At 39.9% G+C, this 22,814-nt stretch overlaps 1 protein-coding gene and 1 long non-coding RNA gene across 3 annotated transcripts in view; one reads left to right on the forward strand and one right to left on the reverse strand.

Annotated features, from left to right (window-relative positions):
• Positions 1-9,401, forward strand: part of LOC120565107 — a 28,837-nt gene extending 19,436 nt beyond the window's left edge. Inside the window, exons 13-15 of one of the 2 annotated variants that reach the window (XM_039810506.1) lie at positions 896-1,219; positions 1,320-3,497; positions 4,953-9,401. In XM_039810506.1, coding sequence (XP_039666440.1) covers positions 896-1,219; positions 1,320-3,497; positions 4,953-7,097 — 4,647 coding nt within the window. In that variant the 3' untranslated portion in view covers positions 7,098-9,401. Of the gene's footprint in view, positions 1-895; positions 1,220-1,319 lie in introns of both variants that reach the window. The other variant, XM_039810505.1, reaches the window with a different exon arrangement.
• Positions 9,402-17,919: 8,518 nt separating this feature from the next.
• On the reverse strand, positions 17,920-20,924 carry LOC120565856. Its single transcript, XR_005640296.1, has 3 exons — positions 20,884-20,924; positions 19,909-20,407; positions 17,920-19,736 (listed from the first exon to the last, which is right to left on the reverse strand). It is a non-coding gene; the product is annotated as an uncharacterized LOC120565856 (long non-coding RNA).
• Positions 20,925-22,814: the final 1,890 nt, after the last annotated feature.

Genomic DNA, 22,814 nt, shown 5'->3' on the forward strand with positions numbered 1-22,814 from the left:
AGAAACTAAGCTGCAATGTTAAAGTGCAAAGCATGGTAGAAGCATGGGCGCCGGAGCTATTATATGAGAAAATTAGTTTAGACCCCCCCCCACACACACACACACACACACACACACACACACACACACACACACACACACACACAACACACACTTTTACCATGTCAATGCATCGATCTATCCACTCAGTGCTCTTTTGAGTCAGAAATCCTCAAGTTTAAATAAACACTGAGTGGTCATAATTAAGATGGCTCTGAATTAGTCATCAAATCAATTTCCATTCTTTTTAATATCTTCCAATATGTAATCTGGAGCCAACCACTTCAACTGGATGAAATTACAAAATATAATTTTTTTTACAAAACATGTTATACAAATATAAAAGTATCAAACCACCTGTTCCAAGGAACCAGAATACAGGAAATCACCAGGATCTCCACCGTTAGATTGTCCCATCCATTTTGAATGCTTCCTACTCCCATGGGTAGCAGGCTACTCCTGTCACCGATCATTTCAATTGGGTGCACATATGGAAAAATATTCTAAAAACTGATCTTTCAAGCACCTATTCAATAATTATTGGAATCATGTTTAAGCTTTGAATAAAATAGCTCCTCTTATAGTTGGGCATGATAAGTAATTATGAAGCATCCACTTTCATTGAGAAGTTAAACTTTTCTTTTTGAAATGTATGACATCCCTGCTTTAAAGCTGCACATTTAAAACACAGCTGATGGTGGTGACTTTATGGTTTAGAGTCTTATAACTTTTAACCTATAGCCTATGCTTTTTTGCATAGGCTATAGGTTAAACACCCACACCCATATTGCCAAGTGAAAATCAAACTAGTATGTGTTGATAGGTAACATTTTGTTTCTTCTGGTTTTCTTTTTAGGAAGTGCCTCTCCAAAGTGTTCCAATCAAATTGGGAACTCAGAAGAAAATTGAGAGTGCACCAGTGGCAAACTTCAACATGTTTCCTTCCAAAATCACAGGAAATCAGAAAACTACAATCTATGATGAATCTGTGTATAACTTTCAGGAAACCAGTCAAAGTTTTATGGAGGTTGACAACATCTACCGGTTTTCAAGGGAATTGTCCAACTATGGCAATGGCAGTGCTGCATTCGGCAGGCAAACATTTGGTGCCCAACACACCACATCTCTGTTTGATGATATGGCCCTATCTGACGCTTTTCTCAAAGATTACTACTCACAGGTGCGATATCAACTGTTTTTTCACCATATCTTTCATATAGAAACAGATTTTCAGAGTTTATTGACACCAGTGTTTGTGCTATGTTTTTTGCCCTAAACAGAAAGCGATGTGTGCTGTCCCACTGAACGATGGCCTTTCGGAGTATGGTTTTGAGGGCATGGGCTCCTCTGCTGGCTCAGTAGGCTGCTGCAGCCTCCTGGAGGCTGACGACGACCTACACTTCCTCGATGACATTGGGTTTAAATTCAAGACCCTGGCTGAGATCTGTTCGCCTCCTACACCAACACCCACACCCACACCTGTCCTGACACACCCAATGGCAGGTGCTGTCAAAACCACAGTCAATTTTGTTGAACCTGTCGTTAAGCCCAAAATGGAGCGCAGTGTTGAAACAAAGCATATTGATATAAAGACAGAAAAAGTAACGTCATCTACTAACATCTCTAAATCATCCATGAGAACTGTAAGCACTGCCCTGCCACCCATGACACTTCCTCCCTCCAAGGTTACTAACATCAGTCATTCCTCTAACATCAGTCATTCTGCTTCCCTGCCCCGTCAAACCCAGACAGTCATACTTCAGCAGCAGCCAGTTTACTACACCACCAGCCCTGTACTGCAGCCCATGCACTATGTAGTTCAACCACGGCTTCAGAACACGGTTCTGCTGGCAGATGGGGCCCCTAGAGCCAATTTACCAGGCATGTATGTAGTGAGTGGGTCCAAGAGTACTTCTTCTGGACTCCTAATCGGGAGACCCCAAGGCTCTCCTTCTGGGCCAGTAATCCAGGGCACTCAGAGCCCAAAAAGCCCTGTCAGCCCTGCCAGTCCAGTAAGCTCCTCCCTGTTGCTACCTGGTGGACTAGGCGTGCCACAGGTATCAGTCCCTGCGGAGGGCTTGAAAATAGTAGGGCCAAATCCTGATGGTACTTATATGTTAGTTAAAGAAAAGAGTAGTCGGGGTGAGGTAGAGGGGGTGGACCCAGGCTCACCTCAGGGCACTTTGCCCAGAGGTGCTATCCTGGTTAAAGAGGCTGTTCCCCCTCAGGGGGTGTTAGGCCCAGCAGCCCAGGGGAGTGTGTATGGCATTCTGCCAGGACACACTGTTGCTATAAAGGGGGGTGTTGTTGCAGTAAATAACAATGTGGGGCAAACATGGGTTGGGCAGCCAGGGCAGGTGGGGTTAGGGCCTGTCCCTGTTTTCGGAGTTGGTGTTGGGCAGCCAAGAATGGGAACGGGACATGTGGTAACAGTGAAGCCCGAAGTCAGACAGGCTGGAATTTGGCCAGCTGGGATAAATCCAGTTGGGATTAGGCAGGTCAGTGTAAACCAGTTCCAAGGAATTCAGCCATTGAAGCAAACACCGGATGCCAGTGAAATTCTAAAAGCATGTAAAATAGATTCACCAAAGGAAGACAAGATCACTAGTGTTGTGAATACCATCATTACTGCTGAAACAGCTAAAACTCATCAGCCTTCAAAGGAAGAAGGTATCATGAAAAATCTGTTTAAGGATGACAGTGATCTAGCTCAGGACATGCATGATGATACAGTTCAAGAAAAGCAAGATGTGATCACCTACACATCAGAGCATGACACAACATTACATGAAGAGGAGCCTAGCACAGAAGGAAATGTGGGCAGACAGGAAGCAGCACCTTCGAAAGATGAAGAAGAAGAAGAAGAAGAAGAAGAAGAAGAAGAAGAAGAAGAAGAAGAAGAAGAAGAAGAAGAAGAAGGAAAACAGCTCAGCATAGTTGAAGGTCCAAAGGACAGAACTCCTGAAGTTGGGTTGGAACCACAATCAAACAAAGTCACAGATTATCAAAGTGACAGAGACCTGGAAGAAGATGTCAGTCCAGCAGAGAAAATTGTTTCAAACGTAGAAACAAATCAGGTCATTGCCAGTACTGATAGTATGCAGGCAGAAGAGACTATGGAGGGAATGACTCCTGTCACCAGTGATGAGATGAAGGTTGTGCAGGAGCAACTGTTAGATTCTGAAGTGGGTCTCAATTCTGCAGGTGAAGAATTGTCTGCAACTCCGCCAAATGAGATTTCAACAGACACCGTGAATGTGTGTGAAGAGAGGTCCATCCCTAAACAAGAAGCAACGCCAAAACTAAAGGTGGATCCTAGTGAAGGGAATAAAATAGACCAAGGTCAAGCAAAGACAGATATCTTGGATGCTAATGCAAGAACATCATTGCAAACTGTGAGCCCTATTTTAACTAACCAACAAGAAGGAGGTCTGGATGATTCACATTTGATATCAGAGGAAGTACAGGTAGAGGGCTCTAATGTGCCAACCATTTCAACATTAGAGCAACATCTGCAAACAGACAGTAGCCCTGGCCACAAAGAAGAAGATGATGTTCAACTTAATATAACATCAGAATCAGGAGTAGATGAGAATCAAGTCAATGCCGATGCAGACAGTATTAGTGATGGAGAGAGAGAAAAGGGTGTTGTGGAGGATGGAGGGTCACAGCAGAGTCTCAGCACCTCTGGTGAACAATATGAAGACATTGAAAGACAACATGCTTTGAGTTCTCAAATTGAGAACGCCTCAGATGACTATATTACTGATGAAGAGAAAGAGGAAGGTGCTGTGGAGGAAATGGTGTCACAGGTTCAGCACAATATAGGCTTCTCAGATGATCAAGATGAAGACAGTGCAGAAGAAGATGCATCATGCACGAGTTCTCAAGTGGATGATACCTTAATGTCAGATGATAACCTAAATGTTCAAGAGAAAGAGGAGGAGGAGACTCTGGAGGAAGTGGCGTTATCTATACAGCAAAATGTTAGCATCACAGACCACCAAGATGAAGAGATTGAAGGTGACGCTGTATTAGAAAGATATTCTCCTTTGGAGGATCAGCACATTGCAGATGGCAATATGGATTTTGGAGAGAAAGAAGAGCATATTGTGGAGGAAGGGACATCACCAATACAGCCACAGTTTAGCATCTCCAATGATGAAGAGATTAGAAGAGTAGATGCAGGAAGTGTGATTTACCAAGTGGAGGATCATTTAATCCCAGAAGACAACATAAGAGATGGAGCGAAAGAGGAGGATATTGTTGAGTTTGGAGTGTCACAGCAGAGTCTCAGCACCTTTGATGACCAATATGAAGACATTGAAAGACAACATGCTTTGAGTTCTCAAATTGAGAACACCTCCGATGACTATATTACTGATGAAGAGAAAGATAAAGATGCTGTGGAGGAAATGGTGTTACAGGTACAGCACAATATAGGCTTCTTAGATGACCAAGATGAAGACAGTGCATCATGCACGAGTTCTCAAGTGGATCATACCTTAATGTCAGATGATAACATAAATGTTCCAGAGAAAGAGGAGGAGGAGACTCTGGAGGAAGTGGCATTATCTACACAGCAAAATGTTAACATCACAGACTACCAAGATGAAGAGATGGAAGGTGAAGCTGAATCAGAAAGAAATTCTCCTTTGGAGGATCAGCACATTGCAGATGACAATATGGATATTGAAGCGAAAGAAGAGCAAATTGTAGAGGAAGTGACATCACCAATACAGCCACATCTTAGCATCTCCAATGATGAAGAGATTAGAAGAGTAGATGCAGGAAATGTGATTTACCAAGTGGAGGATCAGTTTATCCCAGAAGACAACATAAGAGATGGAGGGAAAGAGGAGGATATTGTTAAACAAGAAGGAGATGTGGATGATTCACATTTGATATCAGAGGAAGTACAGGTAGAGGGCTCTAATGTGCCAACCATTTCAACATTAGAGCAACATCTGCAAACAGACAGTAGCCCTGGCAACAAAGAAGAAGATGATGATCAACTTAATATAACATCAGAATCAGGAGTAGATGAGGATCAAGTCAATGCCGATGCAGACAGTATTAGTGATGGAGAGAGAGAAGAGGGTGTTGTGGAGGATGGAGGGTCAGAGCAGAGTCTCAGCACCTCTGGTGACCAATATGAAGACATTGAAAGACAACATGCTTTGAGTTCTCAAATTGAGAACACCTCCGATGACTATATTACTGATGAAAAGAAAGATGAAGATGCTGTGGAGAAAATGGAGTTACAGGTACAACACAATATACACTTTTTAGATGACCAAGATGAAGACAGTGCATCATGCAGGAGTTCTCAAGTGGATCATACCTTAATGTCAGATGATAACATAAATATTCCAGAGAAAGAGAAGGAGGAGACTCTGGAGGAAGTGGCGTTATCTATACAGCAAAATGTTAACATCACAGACTACCAAGATGAAGAGATTGAAGGGGAAGCTGTATCAGAAAGAAATTCTCCTTTGGAGGATCAGCACATTGCAGATGGCAAGGTGAATACTGAAGAGAAAGAAGAGCAAACTGTTGAGGAAGTGACATCAGCAATACAACCACATCTTAGCATCTCCAATGATGAAGAGATTGAAGGTATAGCTGTATCAGAAAGAAGTTCCACTTTGCAGGATCAGCTCTTTGCAGATGACAATATGGATATTGGAAAGAAAGACGGGCATATTGCGAAGGAAGTGACATCACTGATACAGCCACATCTTAGCATCTCCAACGATGAAGAGATTGGAAGAGTAGATGCAGGAAGTGTGATTTACCAAGTGGAGGATCAGTTTATCCCAGAAGACAACATTAAAGATGGAGCGAAAGAGGAGGATATTGTGGAGGAAGAGGTGTCACCTGAACATCAAACAACTTTCATCTCAGATGAAGACAGTGAAGACGAAGATGCATCCCACACAGTTTCTCAAGTGGAGGAGCTCATCTCAAATTGCAGTGTAAGTGATGGAGAAAAAGAGGCTCCATATATACAGCAAAATATTAGAATTTCAGATGACCAAGATGGAGAGAGGGAAAGAGAAGATGCAACAGGCACAAGTTCTCACATTGAGGAAGAAGGAATTAAGTCTTTCCAGCAGTTAGAAGAGGATTCTCAGTCTTTAGAGACTGAAGGTTTAAATAAGGAAGCTCTTTATTTAGCAAGTCAACATGCAGAGATGAATCAGGTGGCAGCAACATCAACAGTGATTGAATCTCAAGAAATGCCTTGTGAAGTTACTACACATCATGTAAGGCAAGGGATAGACTCTTCTCAGAGAGGAGACATAACTCTGGATATTCCCGAGAGACAAGACGCTGTTGGTCAAGTGTTAGTGAGGGCTGCTGACATGGATGATGTGGTCACATCTTCAGATGAACTGAGACCGTCCAGGGTGGCCACAGGACAGGTTTCTATGTTCAGTGAAAATAAAGAGGCCAGTGGTAGAATAGTGGCATCTGGACAAGTAGCTGAAGGAGAAACAACTCAGTCTGATTTCCAGAACACCGATGTAATTCAAATTGAACAGAGTGAAGGTGGAGATCTCACTTTGGAAAAAGGCAAAGCAGAGGTCACTTCTGACCTAGAGATTAGAGAGGGATTAGATAACAGTGCAACTAATGCATCTGGTCAGGTATCACCAACATCTGATTTAGAGATTAGAGTGGTGGACCAAGCCCTATCTTCAGTGTTGGAAACAGATCCAGGCTCAGCAGGGGCAGAAACCGCATGTTTTATTGCAACGAGCGAGGTAGCTGAGGAGGCTGGTTACTTTGTTCAGAATGAGAGCGTGCACATGACTGGAGAAGCAGCAGGGATAGGCCCAAATACTAAGGGGAAAGCTGGTTCGATAGAGGTTGTCTCAGAAGCTCCCAATTACAGGCATGGGGCTGAGGCAAGTGGTGGTGAAGTGAGTCCTGTACAGATTCAGACAGTCATCAGCCAAACTCCTCTCAGCAAATCCAGAAAGAGTAAAAAGGACTCTAACAAGGATCCTCAAAGTCCAAAAAGCTCCTCTGGAAAGTGTAAACAACAGTGACTACAACAGTGACTGCTTTCAGTTTGAAGCTGCATTTACAACTGTACGGTAACCCATGGCGTTAACTTTGGAAGTAGTATGCCCTAGCTGAATTGGCAACTTTATGCACCTATGTCATAATTACAGTAATGTCATCATTACTGGATTTTTATGATATTAAATGTTCCATAAAGGATGGCTGTTTTACCCAGCAAATATTATACACTCAATATGTGAGGCTTCTGTTTAGACATCTTGTAAAGTGATCACCAAAACTGAAGTGCTCGATGTGTTGATACAGCTCAGCTGATGACAGTGATTGACCAGTCAGGCCTTCAAGTCAGTTTGCTTTGTGTGGCAGTGTTGAGGCTGTGTAGGCCCAGGCACCAGTGGTGTCGGGACATCTTGACCTAGACAGATTGAACCGCACCAACCGGCAATGGTTTAAGTCAATGCATCCGGGTACTACTCTGTTGTAATTCCCAGTGTTGATATGTGTGTTATAGTTTTGTCACATTATCACCTTGGATTGGCACATCCCAGCTATATTAACCACTACATTACAGCCCCCTATGACACTACACATTATAACTATTAAATACATTTTAATGGTGACAGTCTAACTCAATCAATACTGATTGTGTATTTTGACAGTATTGTCACAGTTTAAAGGTATGTAGTAGTCATAATGTGTAGTGTCGTAGGGGGCTGTATTGTAGCGGTCAATACAGCCGTAGCCGCGAGGAAAGAAACATGATAAATATTTCTAACATAAGCCCAGGTAACCAGCTGTTTCAAATGAAACCATCAAAATGTTACCTGGATGCTGATGTAGTTCATTAATACCTTACTGGGAGAAGAAGGAACATTAGAGTTTGAGTAGCTCATAGCATCGAGCTGTGGATGCAAAGTGTATGTGTTTTTGCTCCAGAGAGATCAAAACCAGCTTGACGCATCTTGCAATCATATTTTCGTAATTTCTTTTTGTCATAGGTGGCTGTGATGTGGTAGCTTACTCATACAATCATATTCGCCGCAGTAGATATGAGATGCGACCTGAAAATGACCAGTAATATGTTTGTGACTGTGTGACAAATCTGGTGACAGGCAGACCACAGCTGCTGCTGTTGAGTAAACACAACATACGGAAACCAGTTAGTTTGAAAACCAGTAGGGACACAACACCAGACTGGAGTCCAGTGAAGTGGCGGGCCGGGGCTGGGGTACTCACTGAACGAGGAAGGGACGTCCTAACAAAAGACTTGCCTTGATGAAAGGACTTACAGATTACATTTTCATTTAAATAAAGAGACCAAAAAAACATGGCAATATGACATGCAATTGATTGAGCTTTCTTTCTAATTTTTGGTCAAAATAATTTAAACTGAAAAGAGGATTGCATTGTCACTTTGCTTATTAAATTTTCACTTGCAAAATCTATATTCAAGTTGAATGACAAAGACGCAAATTAAATTGTCAGTTGCTAAAGGTTTTCCCATTTGAATAAAGAGGCAAAAAAATACAATTTGGAAACAAATGGCAATTACAGGAAAAGGGAAAATGCTAAAACAGAGTAACAGTAGCACAGGTCAATTACACAGCAATCTTTATCTAAGGCTTGCTGCCATTAGCTAACTTAAGCCATCATAACCCACTGGTCACACCAGACCAAGAAAGGATATAAAGTGAGTGTATTCAATTAGGCATTAATGGTGGATTTAATTATTTTAACCTTTTTTTTATTATTATTATTGCTAACAAAGAATGTCTTATTCTTGCTTTCAAAATGTACATGGCCTGTTCTTCAAAACTTTGATTTACATTTTTCTTTACAAGATGTTTATCAGTTTATCGTGATTGAAAATATGATTGTTTACAGCTTTGATTTCCTGATGAAAACATAGCTTTAACATAATCAGGAAACATTCACAAATTCATTAGAGCTGTTGTCTGTAATAAAAGACCTGTCAAGTCCCAATATTGTGTTTAGAGTTTTGGCGGTGTGCCAACCCTTTTTTTTAAATATCTTACACAATGCATCTTTCATGAAATCTTTACCATATAACCATGATTTTGTTAAAGGCATCTCTTCTTACTTGCTTTGAGCTGAAATGTAGATGAAACGACTACTAGACAGAACATGTTTGACTGGTTGGAAAATGAGGCGAAGAAACTATGCTGAACTTATGAACATATCTGTCTGCACCTGCATGTGGGCGGGAGTGGGTTTAAGAAGTAGTTTGGTTCTTTTATCTCCTTGTCTGGGTAAACAATTACCATTACTCATAAAATATCATTATTTTTTATTAAAATACGATGTGGGAACGCTGAATCCTGTCATCATTTCATTGAAGTTATCAGTTTGACATGCAGTTTAATGTGTGTTGTGTACAGTTTAGTTTAGTTTAGTACAGGACTGTTGCAGAGTGAATGCTTATCTTATTGGATGTGAACCAGTTTCATTGTTGTTACAGTAATTATCAGCAGGGCCTTGATGAAAGACATCCCCGAACGCAGCAAGAGCAGATCAACCGGAGGCAGGAGGCACAAACATTACGATTCTACCTTTAGTCCCAAACAAAATATGAGTTCTTGTTATTAGATGATTATCCGCAAAAGCAGTGCTCAGTTGACACATGAGTGGTTGTTCTGGGCAGCTTCCAGCTGTGAATGTGTGGCTAAACATAAAACACTTGTCCATTTAAAATCTGGCTGAACTTTAACATCACATATCTAAAGTGGGACACAGGAAAACTTTACAGCATGCCAGTTGTACGTATCCAGGGTATTAAAACCTTGAATCTCAATATCGTGAACCACTCAGATCACAGATAGAACTTCATAATTCCAAGGTCACAATACACATTTCCATCCCCATGTTTTCTGTAAACAAATATAATTATAAGTATAAAATGAATCTTTAAAAAAAAAAAGTGTATTATAAGCAGTTTGAGCCTCCTCTTTGCTTCTAATGTAGAAATAAATTGCACAATGCATTTGTGTGAGCATGGATTCCCACACTGGAAACTAATGAACGAGTGAATGTTGCATGCCATGGTGTGTGTGTGTGTGCGTGCGTGCGTGCGTGCGTGCGTGCGTGCGTGCGTGCGTGCGTGCGTGATTGCATGCGTGTGTTTATCTGTGTGTGGGTTTGTTTGGATTGAATGTTGAGACAGTGTAAGGCGTGTTGTTCTCATGTCACCAGGAGTCTGATCTCTTTCGCCCTAAAGGTTGCCAGAATGTGATTGCTTTCACTGCAGCGTCAAGCTAACACCTGCATTGGCACAGACGCATTAAAAACACATTGGCGAGATAGCAAGAACATCATAACAAAGAATACCTCTGTCAAAGCTGTCAGAGAGCTCATCACTGAATCACTACCACTCCCCTGGACAGGACTACAGACAGTAGTGTGTGTGTGTGTGTGTGGGGGGGGGGAGGACATCACTGATGGATGTGGTTGGGTAGGGTCAGGTAACCACGCCCACACCTGTCACACCTGTACATCAGTGCAGCCAGGGGAGAAGTTAAAGGAACATGCCGACTTATTGGGACTTTAGCTTATTCACCGTATCCCCCAGAGTTAGATAAGTCCTACATACCCTTCTCATCTCCATATACATACTGGGAACTATATTCTCAGAAGGCGAAGCACTGCTACTTCTGCTACTTGGGCGGAGTGATTTGCTCGCAGCACCTGAGAAGCCCCGTGGTGAGGAGCAGAGAGTTCGCCTGGAGTTCGCTCAGAGTTGGAGTAATAGTCAGAGTAGTAGTAAGAGTCAGTGATTACTCCGCCCAAGTAGCAGTGCTTCGCCTTCTGAGAATATAGTTCCCAGTATGTATACGGTTAGAAGATGGCTGTGTCTCATGTGACCTTGTTATTTGTACACGCTGTGACTATACAAATCACAACATGTAAATAGGAAAATGTTGGCGTTATTTTGTCACTTATTGGGAGCAGTAGGCTAGATGGAGCCGGTTACCTCCAGGATCTGTGCTAAGCTAGGCTAGCGGTGGGTGCGTCAGACAGAGTTAGGAAACGCACGGAGATGAGAAGGGTATGTATGGACTTATCTAACTCTGGGGGATACGGTGAATAAGACAAAGTCCCAATAAGTCGGCGTGTTCTTTTAAACCACTGCAGTTTAGCAAAAACAAGAGTTTGGGGGATCTTAAATTACTTGTTATGGAAATAATTCCTCTGTTTAATGAATGGTAACTTTACTGCATGCCAGTTGTACGTATCCAGGGTATTAAAACTTTGAATCTCAATATCGTGAACCACTCAGATCACAGATAGAACTTCATAATTCCAAGGTCACAATACACATTTCTGTCCCCATGTTTTCTGTAAACAAATATAATTATAAGTATAAAATTAATCTTTAAAAAAAAGTGTATTATAAGCCGTTTGAGCCTCCTCTTTGCTTCTAATGTAGAAATAAAGTGCACAATGCATTTGGGTGAGCATGAATTTGTAAATGTCTGATAAATTGCATTAATATTCTCCTACACAATATTATATTTATGTGTTAACAAGATTGTAGTTCTAACATTGTAGTTCTACAGTGCCACGTTGTGCTCTGTTCTGCTTTTATTTTGAAAAGCGCTGTTTTCTTCTTCTGATGTTTTTGTGATGCTAAACTTCCTGCTACTCTCTCTTCACAATGTGGTGCTCACCAAGGGGGTAAGCTGCGCTTCAGAACTTAAACCTACTATGGCGCCATTTTGATGCTACAAAATGATCACCTCCCGTTAGCATTCCATTGACTGCCATTCATTTTGGCGCCACTTTGACAGCGAATAACTTTACATCTGAAGCGTTTAAAGACTCTATTTGTCCATTGTTTATTTCTAAAGAAACACGACAATGTATAAAAGGCTCCATTACCTTGTATCTCATGTTATGGCTCCGTAGCAGACGTTTTTGTAAAAATAGAGGAATTACCGTATAGTACAGGAGAAGCTCGCAGGCAGTTTCGACTTACATTAGCTGTTTTAGTTTAATTACTAATATTAACTATCATTTTAGTTAGCAATAATTAGCCTGTGCCCATGTTATCTCCTTACATATACCTATTCAATCTGCAAGATTGGGAATGATTGAGATTTCTCTTGGCACAGCTACCAGAAGACTTACAACTTTCAGACAGGTTGCTCACGTCACATCTACGTCGTCTCTCTCAGTTGAAGGCTGCGCAGTAACGCTCAGCGCAATTGGAGACCTATAACGTTGCTAAATGTAGATTATAAAATACTTTCACTAATTTTCGCCAGACGTTTAAAAAAAGGTTTAAGTCAAATCATAAATGAAACTCAAACTGGCTTTATGGCTAATCAACATATAAGTTGTAACATTAGGCTGATTCTTGACTTAATAGATTATTCTGAATATGTGGAATCTGATGCTGTAATATTATCGTTGGATTTTTATAAGGCATTTGACACAGTAGAGCACCAATTCTTATTTAGGTCACTTCAATCCTTTGGTTTCGGGGAAAAATTTATCTCCGGTGTTAAAATGCTTTATAAAAACATCAGTAGCTGTGTCATGCTATATCCGAATACCACCCAAAGTTTCTCAGTTTATAGATCGCCGTCCAAGGTTGCCCTTGTTCTCCATTTCTGTTTCTTATTGTTGTTGAAATGCTTTCAATACATATTTTACACTGTAATGATTTACAAGGATTAAGGATTTTTGAAAGAGAGATCAAAATTTCTCAATTAGCAGATGACACAGTTCTTTTTTTAAAGGATAAACAACAAATTGGAAACTCACTTAAAGAAATACAGTCCTTTTCTCTGGCATCGGGTTTAAGACTTAATGTTTCGAAATGTGAAATTTTATGTCTGTACAACACTGACGACACTCTTATGTATGATATACCAGTGAAATCCAGTATTAAATATCTTGGAATTCAGATCTCTAAAGATTTAAAGGAACGACAAGAGAAGAATTTCAAGCCCAAAATACAAAAAACTAAAAATATATTTAATATGTGGCTTCAGAGAGATCTGTCCATGTTAGGTAGAGTTCTTCTGAGTAAAGCGGACGGTATCTCTAGATTTATTTACCCTATCCAATCTTTGTTTATCCATCAATCCCTTTGTAAAGAAATAAATAACATTTTAATAAATTTTATTTGGAAAAACAAATGCCATCTTTTAAAAAAGGAGATTTTAGCAGCCCCGAGAAATGTAGGTGGCATGGAAGTAATAGACTTTATGGATATGATCAATACCTTTAAAATTAAATGGATAAAAGAATGTTTAAAAGCTTCAAATTCCCTTTGGTTCTTTATTCCACAGACCATTTTTGGAAAAATGGGTGGCCTCCAATTTATACTACAATGCAGTTATAATGAAATTAAGTTATCACAAAAGTTATCTAAATTTCATCAACAGGTGCTTAACGCTGCAAAATTATGTTTTATACACAACTTTTCTCCACACAGAACTATTTTATGGAACAATGAGTTCATAACCAGAAAGAATAAATTGTTATATCTACAACACTGGGTTGATAAGAATATAATTTTTCTTGCAGACTTACAAAATAATGAAACTCAACTTCTTAGTTATGAGGAATTTCTTAGATCTAAAATTTTTCCTATCACCCACAAAGAATACCAAATGGTAATAAATGCTATACCTAGTGGAATTCTTCAACTAATGAAATGTCACTCTGAGAGACCAAATCTGCAAGAACTAGATCCGAACCTCTTTGTTAATGGAATAAATATTAAAAGTCATAAATGTACAAATAAACATATAAGGAATTACTTTTATAGCAAAAGGAAAATCTCTCCACGGGGAAAATTTGTTTGGAACTCTTTATATTCTAACATTCACTGGAAATCAACATGGCTTCTACCATACAAATTTGTTATCCCAAACAAAATGAAAGAATTACATTTTAAAATATTGCATAATATTTATCCCACAAACAAATTTGTTTCAAGATTTGCGGCTGTGGATAATAAATGTGAATTTTGTAAAATTGAAGAAGAAACTATTATACATCTATTCTGGGAGTGTCAATATACTATGGTGTTCTGGAAAAAAGTTGAAAATTATTTAAATATTCAACAGAACCATGAAATTAAATTGGAAGCAAAAGATGTTATTTTTAATTACGACAACAAAAACAAAACATTACACAAAATTTAATTTTTTTTTTTTTAAATTTAAGTTTCATATCCATAAAGCAAAATTTTCTAAATCTCGACCAGCCTTTGCTCATTTCAGAATTGAATTCCGGAAATTTTTTGAGTCTATCCAAATTATTAATAAAAAGAAATGTATTTATATAGTTGATCTACTACAAGAATATTTTAAGGAAGTGTGATCGATAGCCTAGATTCCTTATTCATATTGCCATTATACTGTTTTTTTTATGTATATTTTTTATTTATTTTTTTCTCTATGTATTAAGTGCCTATTTCAATTTTATATATACACATAGCTTATTTTTATATTTTTATTTTATTGCTATTTGTCATTATTTTATCCAATTTGTGCTATTTCTTGGATGTAAAGATCTATTTTTGTATATGATGCCATATTGTTAAAAAAAAAATGTATAACTTGTTTCTTTTGTAAAAATTTACAAATAAAAAAAAAAAAAAGTAACGCTCAGCGCTCACCGAAAAAGTGCTTCTAATATCCTTCACTGGTCTCTGCCCAGAGCAACGGGATCTGTTGGTCCATTCTTATATACTGTCTATGGTGCTCACGCATCGTCGGAGGAACCAGCTCCAAACTGTGAGGGTGTGTCGAGCTAGAGAGCATGCTAGCTGATGGAGGAAACTCTTTGATTAGCGCCCTTGGAGAGCGGAATGAGGTATGAAGGAAAAATGTGTGGAGTGTGTATTATTATCAGATGGGATTTTCTTTAAGGAAAAGAGAATGTCATTCATTTGTTTATGGGTTAATTGCACGTCATCAAGATAAAAGCAATATATTCTTTCTGTGAACAATTATAATATATTGTATTCCATTTACAGTTTTTTTCAATTGTTTACATGCAATTTTGAAAACCGGGTTCTTTTTTTCAAAATATAATCACAATTATCCAAACACCACACTCAATTTGCATAATTCCTAGATTGTTTGCAAAATGACACACTTCAGTCAAAACATATACACATATTTGTGAAAATGCTATTAGTTTTCATTTAACCAACACAGTCCTCAATGATCAGACACTATTGCAGTCAGTTTCACACTGCTGTGATAAATAAAAAACACATTTGTAAAAAAAAAACTAATTTTAGGAAATAACGTGCTAGATTTTTGGCCAGACATTGTTATGTAAGGGATAATTTAGATGACAAAAAAAATAGTGACAAACCCACAACTCTTCATGATTAGTTTGAGATATAGGGAGAATGTACACAAACTTACCAAGCACTGCACAACGCTGATGCTGCTGACTGAATATTTCAAGTATTTATTTCAATACTTACAGTATTTCTTACCATAATCAGTTACAGTAATCAACCAACAATGAAATCAATGAAACAAATAAAATCTGTAGACAAATAAAAATTACTGCATGAAGTACATACACTTTGACTCTGAAGAAAAACTACTGTAAAAGCAACAAGAATACTGTAACTATTCATCATCTCTCCGTCTGGCTGGATCAGGCCATAAGATTTCATCCACATCACAGGCTATGTCTTCATTGGCAAGGCACCGTTGGAAGAATCGCCTCGTGTGACGAATCCATCCCTGCACAGAAGCTGCTTCGATATGATCACAGGCCTGCTCCATGGCCTGAATGAGGGGCAAACGGTCATAGGGCCGCAGGTCGTATACCTTCCACCGCCATGCTGAAAAAAACTCTTCTATTGGATTCAGGAAGGGGGAGTATTGGGGGAAAGGTATAAGACTTCAAATTCAGGGTGCTCATGGAACCAATTCTGGACCAGAGCAGCCCGATGGAATGAGACATTGTCCCAAATGACAACGTACCGCATCTGGTCCACTTGGTTTAATGCCGTGACAATCTTGTGCAATCTGTCAAGAAATGCAAGTATTAGATTTGCATTATAGGGTCCCAGATTTGCATGGTGGTGGAGGACCCCATTTTGTGTAATAGCAGCGCAAAGGGTGATGAACTCACCTGCTGCCTTTTATAGCACACCTGAGTGCTGCGTTTTCAAATTAGCACATGTGTGCTTCCACACCTGGTGGATGTGTTATCCAATTCGTTCATTAGCGTGGTCATTGGCAATCCGGGGCTTTGTAATGACAAGGAAGTAACCTCACAATCCTTATCTGTGTCTAAGGTGTGAAAATGTGTGTATAGTTTTACAAATAACTGTGTGTAATGTTTAGCAAAAAGGGTGAAGCAGACGTGTGTAATGTTGTGCAAATCTGTGGATGTGTTTTGCTCATTGGAGTAGAAATTTGCAAATTGTGCAGAAATTTTTATTTTAGTGTGTAAACAATCGTAAAAAACTGTAAAAGAAGCGTGATATATTGCGAATGTGATATTTATTTGTCATAATAGCTTTAAAACATATTTCATTTCATATTTCATATTGGTTATTAGTTAAAATGATTTGTACTGGGTGTAAACATGATTAATATGTGAACATGATTTATGTTTATACTACATAGAAGCAAGTGTGTGTGTGTGTGTGTGTGTGTGTGTGTGTGTGTGTGTGTGTGTGTGTGTGTGTGTGTGTGTGTGTGTGTGTGCGCGTGCGAGGTAATAAAAACGGGTATGTGTGTGTGTGCGTGTGTGTGTGTGTCCGTCCATTTCTTCATGTGGGTTTGTTTGGATTGAATGTTGAGACAGTGTAAGGCGTGTTGTTCTCATGTCACCAGGAGTCTGATCTCTTTCGCCCTAAAGGTTGCCAGAATGTGATTGCTTTCACTGCAGCGTCAAGCTAACACCTTCATTGGCACAGACGCATTAAAAACACATTGGCGAGATAGAAAGAACATCAGAACAAAGAAATCGTCTGTCAAAGCTGTCAGAGAGCTCATCACTGAATCACTAACACTCCCCTGGACAGGACTACAGACAGTAGTGTGTGTGTGTGGGGGGGAGTGGGGGGGGGGAGAATATAGTTCCCAGTATGTATACGGTTAGAAGATGGCTGTGTCTCATGTGACGTTATTATTTGTACACGCTGTGACTATACTAATCACATATCAACATGTAAATAGGAAAATGGTGGCGTTATTTTGTCACTTATTGGGAGCAGTAGGCCAGATGGAGCCGGTTACTTCCAGGATCTGTGCTAAGCTAGGCTAACGGTGGGTGCGTCAGACAGAGTTACGACACGCACAGAGATGAGAAGGGTGTGTATGACTTATCTAACTCTGGGGGATACGGTGAATAAGACAAAGTCCCAATAAGTCCTTTAAACCACTGCAGGTTAGCTAAAAAACAAGAGTTTGGGGGATCTTAAATTACTTGTTATTATGGAAATAATTCCTCTGTTTAATGAAAGGTATACTGTTATTACTTATTAACCATACTGTAAACTAATACTACCCATACCTTAAAAACAATAAAGTTTACATTTTAATGCTATTGCTATTACAATCAAATGTTTTACAACATAACATGAATTTGAAATGGAATAGTTCCAGTGGTGACTAGAATTTCAGAATACATTAGCCCAAGCTGTTTTTTTACATGCATGTTTTATTTCTCTTTGCTATTTGGGCTTATTGGAACCTAATTAGAATAAAACATAAACACACATATTTTTTGAACACGTTTTGACTATCAGAGAGTAAAAACAACATGGAAACATTGCATTTTTGCCCATTTTGGACAGTTAAAAATAGTGTTTGGAACATTTGATATGCTGCAAAACAGTTGCAGGATGACATTGTATGTCTGTAACAAAATATAAAACATTCAAAGCATTGTAAATAGTCACTCTTGCATTAGGCTACTAATGTGTTTTGAACATCATAGTGAAAAAAAGAAAAACATAGTAGGTGAGTAGCTCATGTGACATTTTGCATTGGTAATGTAAAAAAGGGAACATGTTAAAGGCTGCGATAACTGAGCACTGAAGGACCAGGCCTGCTTACAGAGGCCCAGAGGTCACCTGATTGATTGACCTTCACAGAGTCGGATAACATGGAGGAACCAAGGAACATGTACACACCTTGAGAATCGCTGCCATCACTTATGTGTGAAAGGCTGAGTAACAGTTGCGCTCGGTTTGCAAGCACAAGAACACTTTGCAGGTCATACAACGCACTCGGGTTCTTCCAGTGCAGCCTAGTTGTCTGCAGCACATTGCATTCTTCAGTCCGATCATCTCTGGGAGGTGGGCATTAGCCCTCCTGCGGACTGAGACATGGTGCAACTCTGTCACATGACGTTTCACTCCCTGGTTTGAATCTTCTTCTTCCTCTGACTGTGTCGAAAGGTCTGCATCCGCACCGTGATGCTGGGCCAAGAGGATCTTAGCCACTTCCATGCGGAACTGAAGGAACTGGATGGGTCTTGTCTTCGGTCCAGCACATATTGCATGGTCTTTTCGGTAGAGTAGCCAGCTGTTGGCTAATGCCAGATCCGTGAAGTGCATTACCATCCGCATTGTCCACTTCTTAGTACAGGTGCTCATCCGATAGTAACTTATCATTCTATCCATCAAATAAACTCCACCCATCTTGATGTTGTACTCACGGACAATGCTTGGTCGCGAGACAGAGACATATTGTTTCACTTTCTTGTCCCAGCGCTGGCAGGTGTCTTTAGGCTGTGTACCATGAACAACAGACATCAGCAATACTGGTTTGTTGTCGTACCACTTCACTACACACAACTTTCCATCTTCAGCGGAAACTTCTGATGAGGTACCTCTTCCTGCGTTTTTCATGGCTTTGTCACTGGGTAACTTATGCTTCGCTTCAGCAAGTCGGTTCTTCATTATTGTACCAGTCATGTACAGCTCTTTCTCCATCATTCGTTGCGCACCTTTGATCACAATACACCTTTGTGCCACGATGAAAAGTTTGGCACAGACGCTCGATGACTAAGCTTCCCAAACTCAGGCCCTCTGGTTCTTCGACCTTCTCAATCATTGAACCTGTGCCTTGATACTGCTGTAGCACAAACAAAGTTCTTTATGCCAACTGGGTTTGGCTTCATTGGCAGATATTGTCGGCACGGACAGGCTCCTGTGAAAGGAATCATCTGCTCATCAATAGATGCGCAATCAGGTTGATTCAAAGACAAGCAGCCTCGCAGAATCCGATCCAGAAAAGGCCTCACCTTCCAGAATTTGTCCGACATTCTCAGGTCTTCTGGCATCATGATCAATAACCACTTTTATTTGAAGAATCTGGCACGTGTGAATTTGTCAGTGATGGCAGTGACTTTCAAGGCTTTGGAGCAGTAAATCCTAATGGTTGGGTATTGGATGCAGGACATCAAAATACAGGCACCAAAAAAGTGGTAAACCTCATCTACTGTCATGTTAAGTGGCTCCCCACTCTTAGACAGTGACATAATATTAGAGCATTCTGCAATCGTCATCATCAAATCTCTATCTATGTACTGTTCAAAATAGTCTAGTGGGATCCAGCCATGTCTGTCTAGATCAGTTTCGTCCTGCTGCTGATACTCTGCCAGGTTTGGTGTCAATGGAGTAGCCTTCCAGCGTAGTCCACGTCCTGCACAACCAGAATCAGAATAAAAATAGTATTTATTGTAGGAAGTTACATTTTTACCCATGTAAGCAATTGAGGTGTATTGGTGCATAAAATACTTTAATCTGTGTGGAAGTTTATATGAAATTTGAAGATTTACCCTCAAGGTGTGAAGGCCAAAAATAATAACAATTACCTTGTTCAGAGTCTCCCTTCTTTTTTTTGTTTGGCTTGGTCTTGGTGTTGGCTCTTCCAAGTCATCTTCTGAGCTATCAGCCTCAATCTCTTGACTTTGATGGCGACGTCTGAGAGTGCGGGATGAACCTGTACCTGTGCCTGTACCTGTACCTCTACCTGTCTCTGTCCCTGTCCATGAACCTGTCAACAAGTTTTGTAAATAAGCATTTTGCTTCCAATCCTTCACATAGCCCTTAGGCCCTAACTGCATAAAATAAACAAATATCTACTGGGTCTTGGCTAACTATTATCTGCACTACGGAGATGTTTGCTGTGGTCAGTGGACTCAGGAATGGTGTCCTTATCATCACTACTGTCCTCACTGCTGCTTTCCTCCTGTGGTGATGGTTGGTAATTGCCATCCAGGATGGGATCATCGTTGTCAGATACGTCCAAATCTGAGTTGTCTCCATCAATTAACCCAAGTAGCTCCAATGCTCTTTGCACAGAAAAACGCTCTGGAAATAAAAACATGATAAAATCAAATGCAAATTAATTTCATTTATGTATGTAGGTTTGCATTATTTATTAGTTATTTATTCCAATGGGATAATATGCAAGCTAATTTACATGTGCACATTTTTACTAGCATATTACATTTTTACTAACATTTTCAACCCAACTAATTTAAGTATGTATGTATGTATTTAGTGATTTAATTGTTATTTATTTCATTGGGACCATGTACAGCTTTTTAGCTGCATCAGAGCTAGCTTTTTTCCCATTTTATGTGTGTGCACGTTTACTAGCATATTAGCTGTTTCGAGGAGCATCAGTCCATAAGTACACTTACGTGTACTTCATGTTAAGCGACTTACTTACAAAGTTGCTAGTTTTACACTTTTTTTTCAAATTTGCATGTCATGACAAATATACAAGGCTTTTATAAATATCTAAATCAGAATAAGCCATGAAATATGACAGAACTTCTAACCTGGTCGACGTTTGTGTATGGAGCTACCACTTGAATCTTCCCTTGTGTTCGCTGCCATTTTGAATTTTGACCGTAGTGTTATAAACTTCTGACACCACCAGATGGCAGTGTAAGTACCCCCATACGTGTCCATAAAACCACCAATTCAGCAGTGAACACAATTGTGGACATAAGAGCTAAAAAGTGCCGTCCACGTATGTGACCACTAAGCCCTAGGAGGTATGATAATGATTTTCGGACTTATAGTTTTACATCTGTTTTTTAGTGGACCAGGATCCACTGGTTGGGATGGTAAGATTGTAACGCCCCTTCCAGGCAAAGTGTGACTGAGTTGTGATTTGTGATATTAGACCATGTTTTTACACTATGCCTGGAGGTTAATTCTATATGCTGTGAGGATATGTTGATTAGTGACCACAAGTGTATCTTTTTTAATCTCTCTACCATTGTTGATCCCCCGTGCCGGAAACGTTTGACATGTCGGCGCATTATTACTCAGACAACTGTTGAGCAATTTATTTCCGGTTTGACTTTAACACTATGGGTAATAATGATGTTGAGCTTTTAATGCAATCTTTTAATGACCTCTGCTCTTCTGTGTTGGACGAAGTGGCGCCTTTAAAGTTAAAATCTAAGCCCATTTGTAACCGCCCCTTGAGACTGACGGACAATTGCGTTGTCTAAGGAGGAGGTGCCGTAGGACTGAACGCCTGTGGAAATCCACTGGGCTTGAAATACACCGTCTGTATCTTAAGGAGCTTATGCAGGATTTTAATAATTTAGTTAAGAATTCGAGGTCGGTCTATTTTGCTAATTTAATCTCTTCTTCCAAGAGAAATCCCAAGGTTTTATTTGATACTATAAATAATATTGTCTCTCCTCCTGCCACTGTGACCACAATATGCACACAAGATGACTGTAATAGGCTGCTGTCATTTTTTATTGATAAGGTAGAGTCTATTAGATCAAGTATTCGGCCTGGGCCACACTTTAATGTAGACTGCCTTTCTTCACCTAGGCCTATTACTATTGAATCTTTCCAATCAATTAGCCTCCAGGAGCTGCTAAACATGACCAAAATGAAAATGTCCTTTTGTCAACTGGATATAATACCACCCTCATTATTTTCAAAAGCACTTCCTGCCATTGGCCCAAGTATAGTGGCTATTGTCAACTCCTCATTGGCCACTGGCTGTGTCCCGTCCTATTTCAAACATGCCATTATCCAACCTATACTAAAGAAGCCTAATTTGGACCCAACAGTGTTAAAAAACTATCGCCCTATCTCAAAGCTGCCGTTGCTGTCCAAAATTCTCGAAAAGGCTGTGGCTAATCAACTTACAGCTGTTTTAGAGAATTTGGAGATATATGACAGATTTCAATCAGGCTACAGGAAGAGACATTCCACTGAAAGAGCGCCTGGTGAGAGTCCATAATGACCTTCAAATGGCCTCAGACGTAGGTCTATGCTCTTTGTTAGTACTTTTAGACCTTAGTTCTGCTTTCGACACAGTCGACCACCATATCATGATTAAGAGACTGCATGAATGGGTGGGCATATCAGGAGTTGCCTTGGACTGGTTTGCATCCTATCTTTCAGATAGAACTTTTGAGGTCTCTATTGGGGACTACCATTCTGCATCTTCGCCCTTGTCTTGTGGCGTTCCACAGGGTTCAGTGTTGGGCCCAATATTATTCATTTTATATATGTTGCCTCTAGGCCAGATTATTCGCAATTTTAACATTTCTTATCATTTTTATGCGGATGACATACAACTCCATTTTACTTTTAGGCAAAATGAGACATCAAAGCTTACTAGGCTTCTAGATTGCATTGAGGCCATAAACAACTGGATGGCTGAAAGCTTTTTGCAGCTGAACCCAGACAAGACTGAGGTTTTAAGCATAGCACCAGACAGTGCTATTCCTCT

Source organism: Perca fluviatilis, chromosome 9 (assembly GCF_010015445.1).
Source record: "Perca fluviatilis chromosome 9, GENO_Pfluv_1.0, whole genome shotgun sequence".
Classification (NCBI taxonomy): domain Eukaryota; kingdom Metazoa; phylum Chordata; class Actinopteri; order Perciformes; family Percidae; genus Perca; species Perca fluviatilis.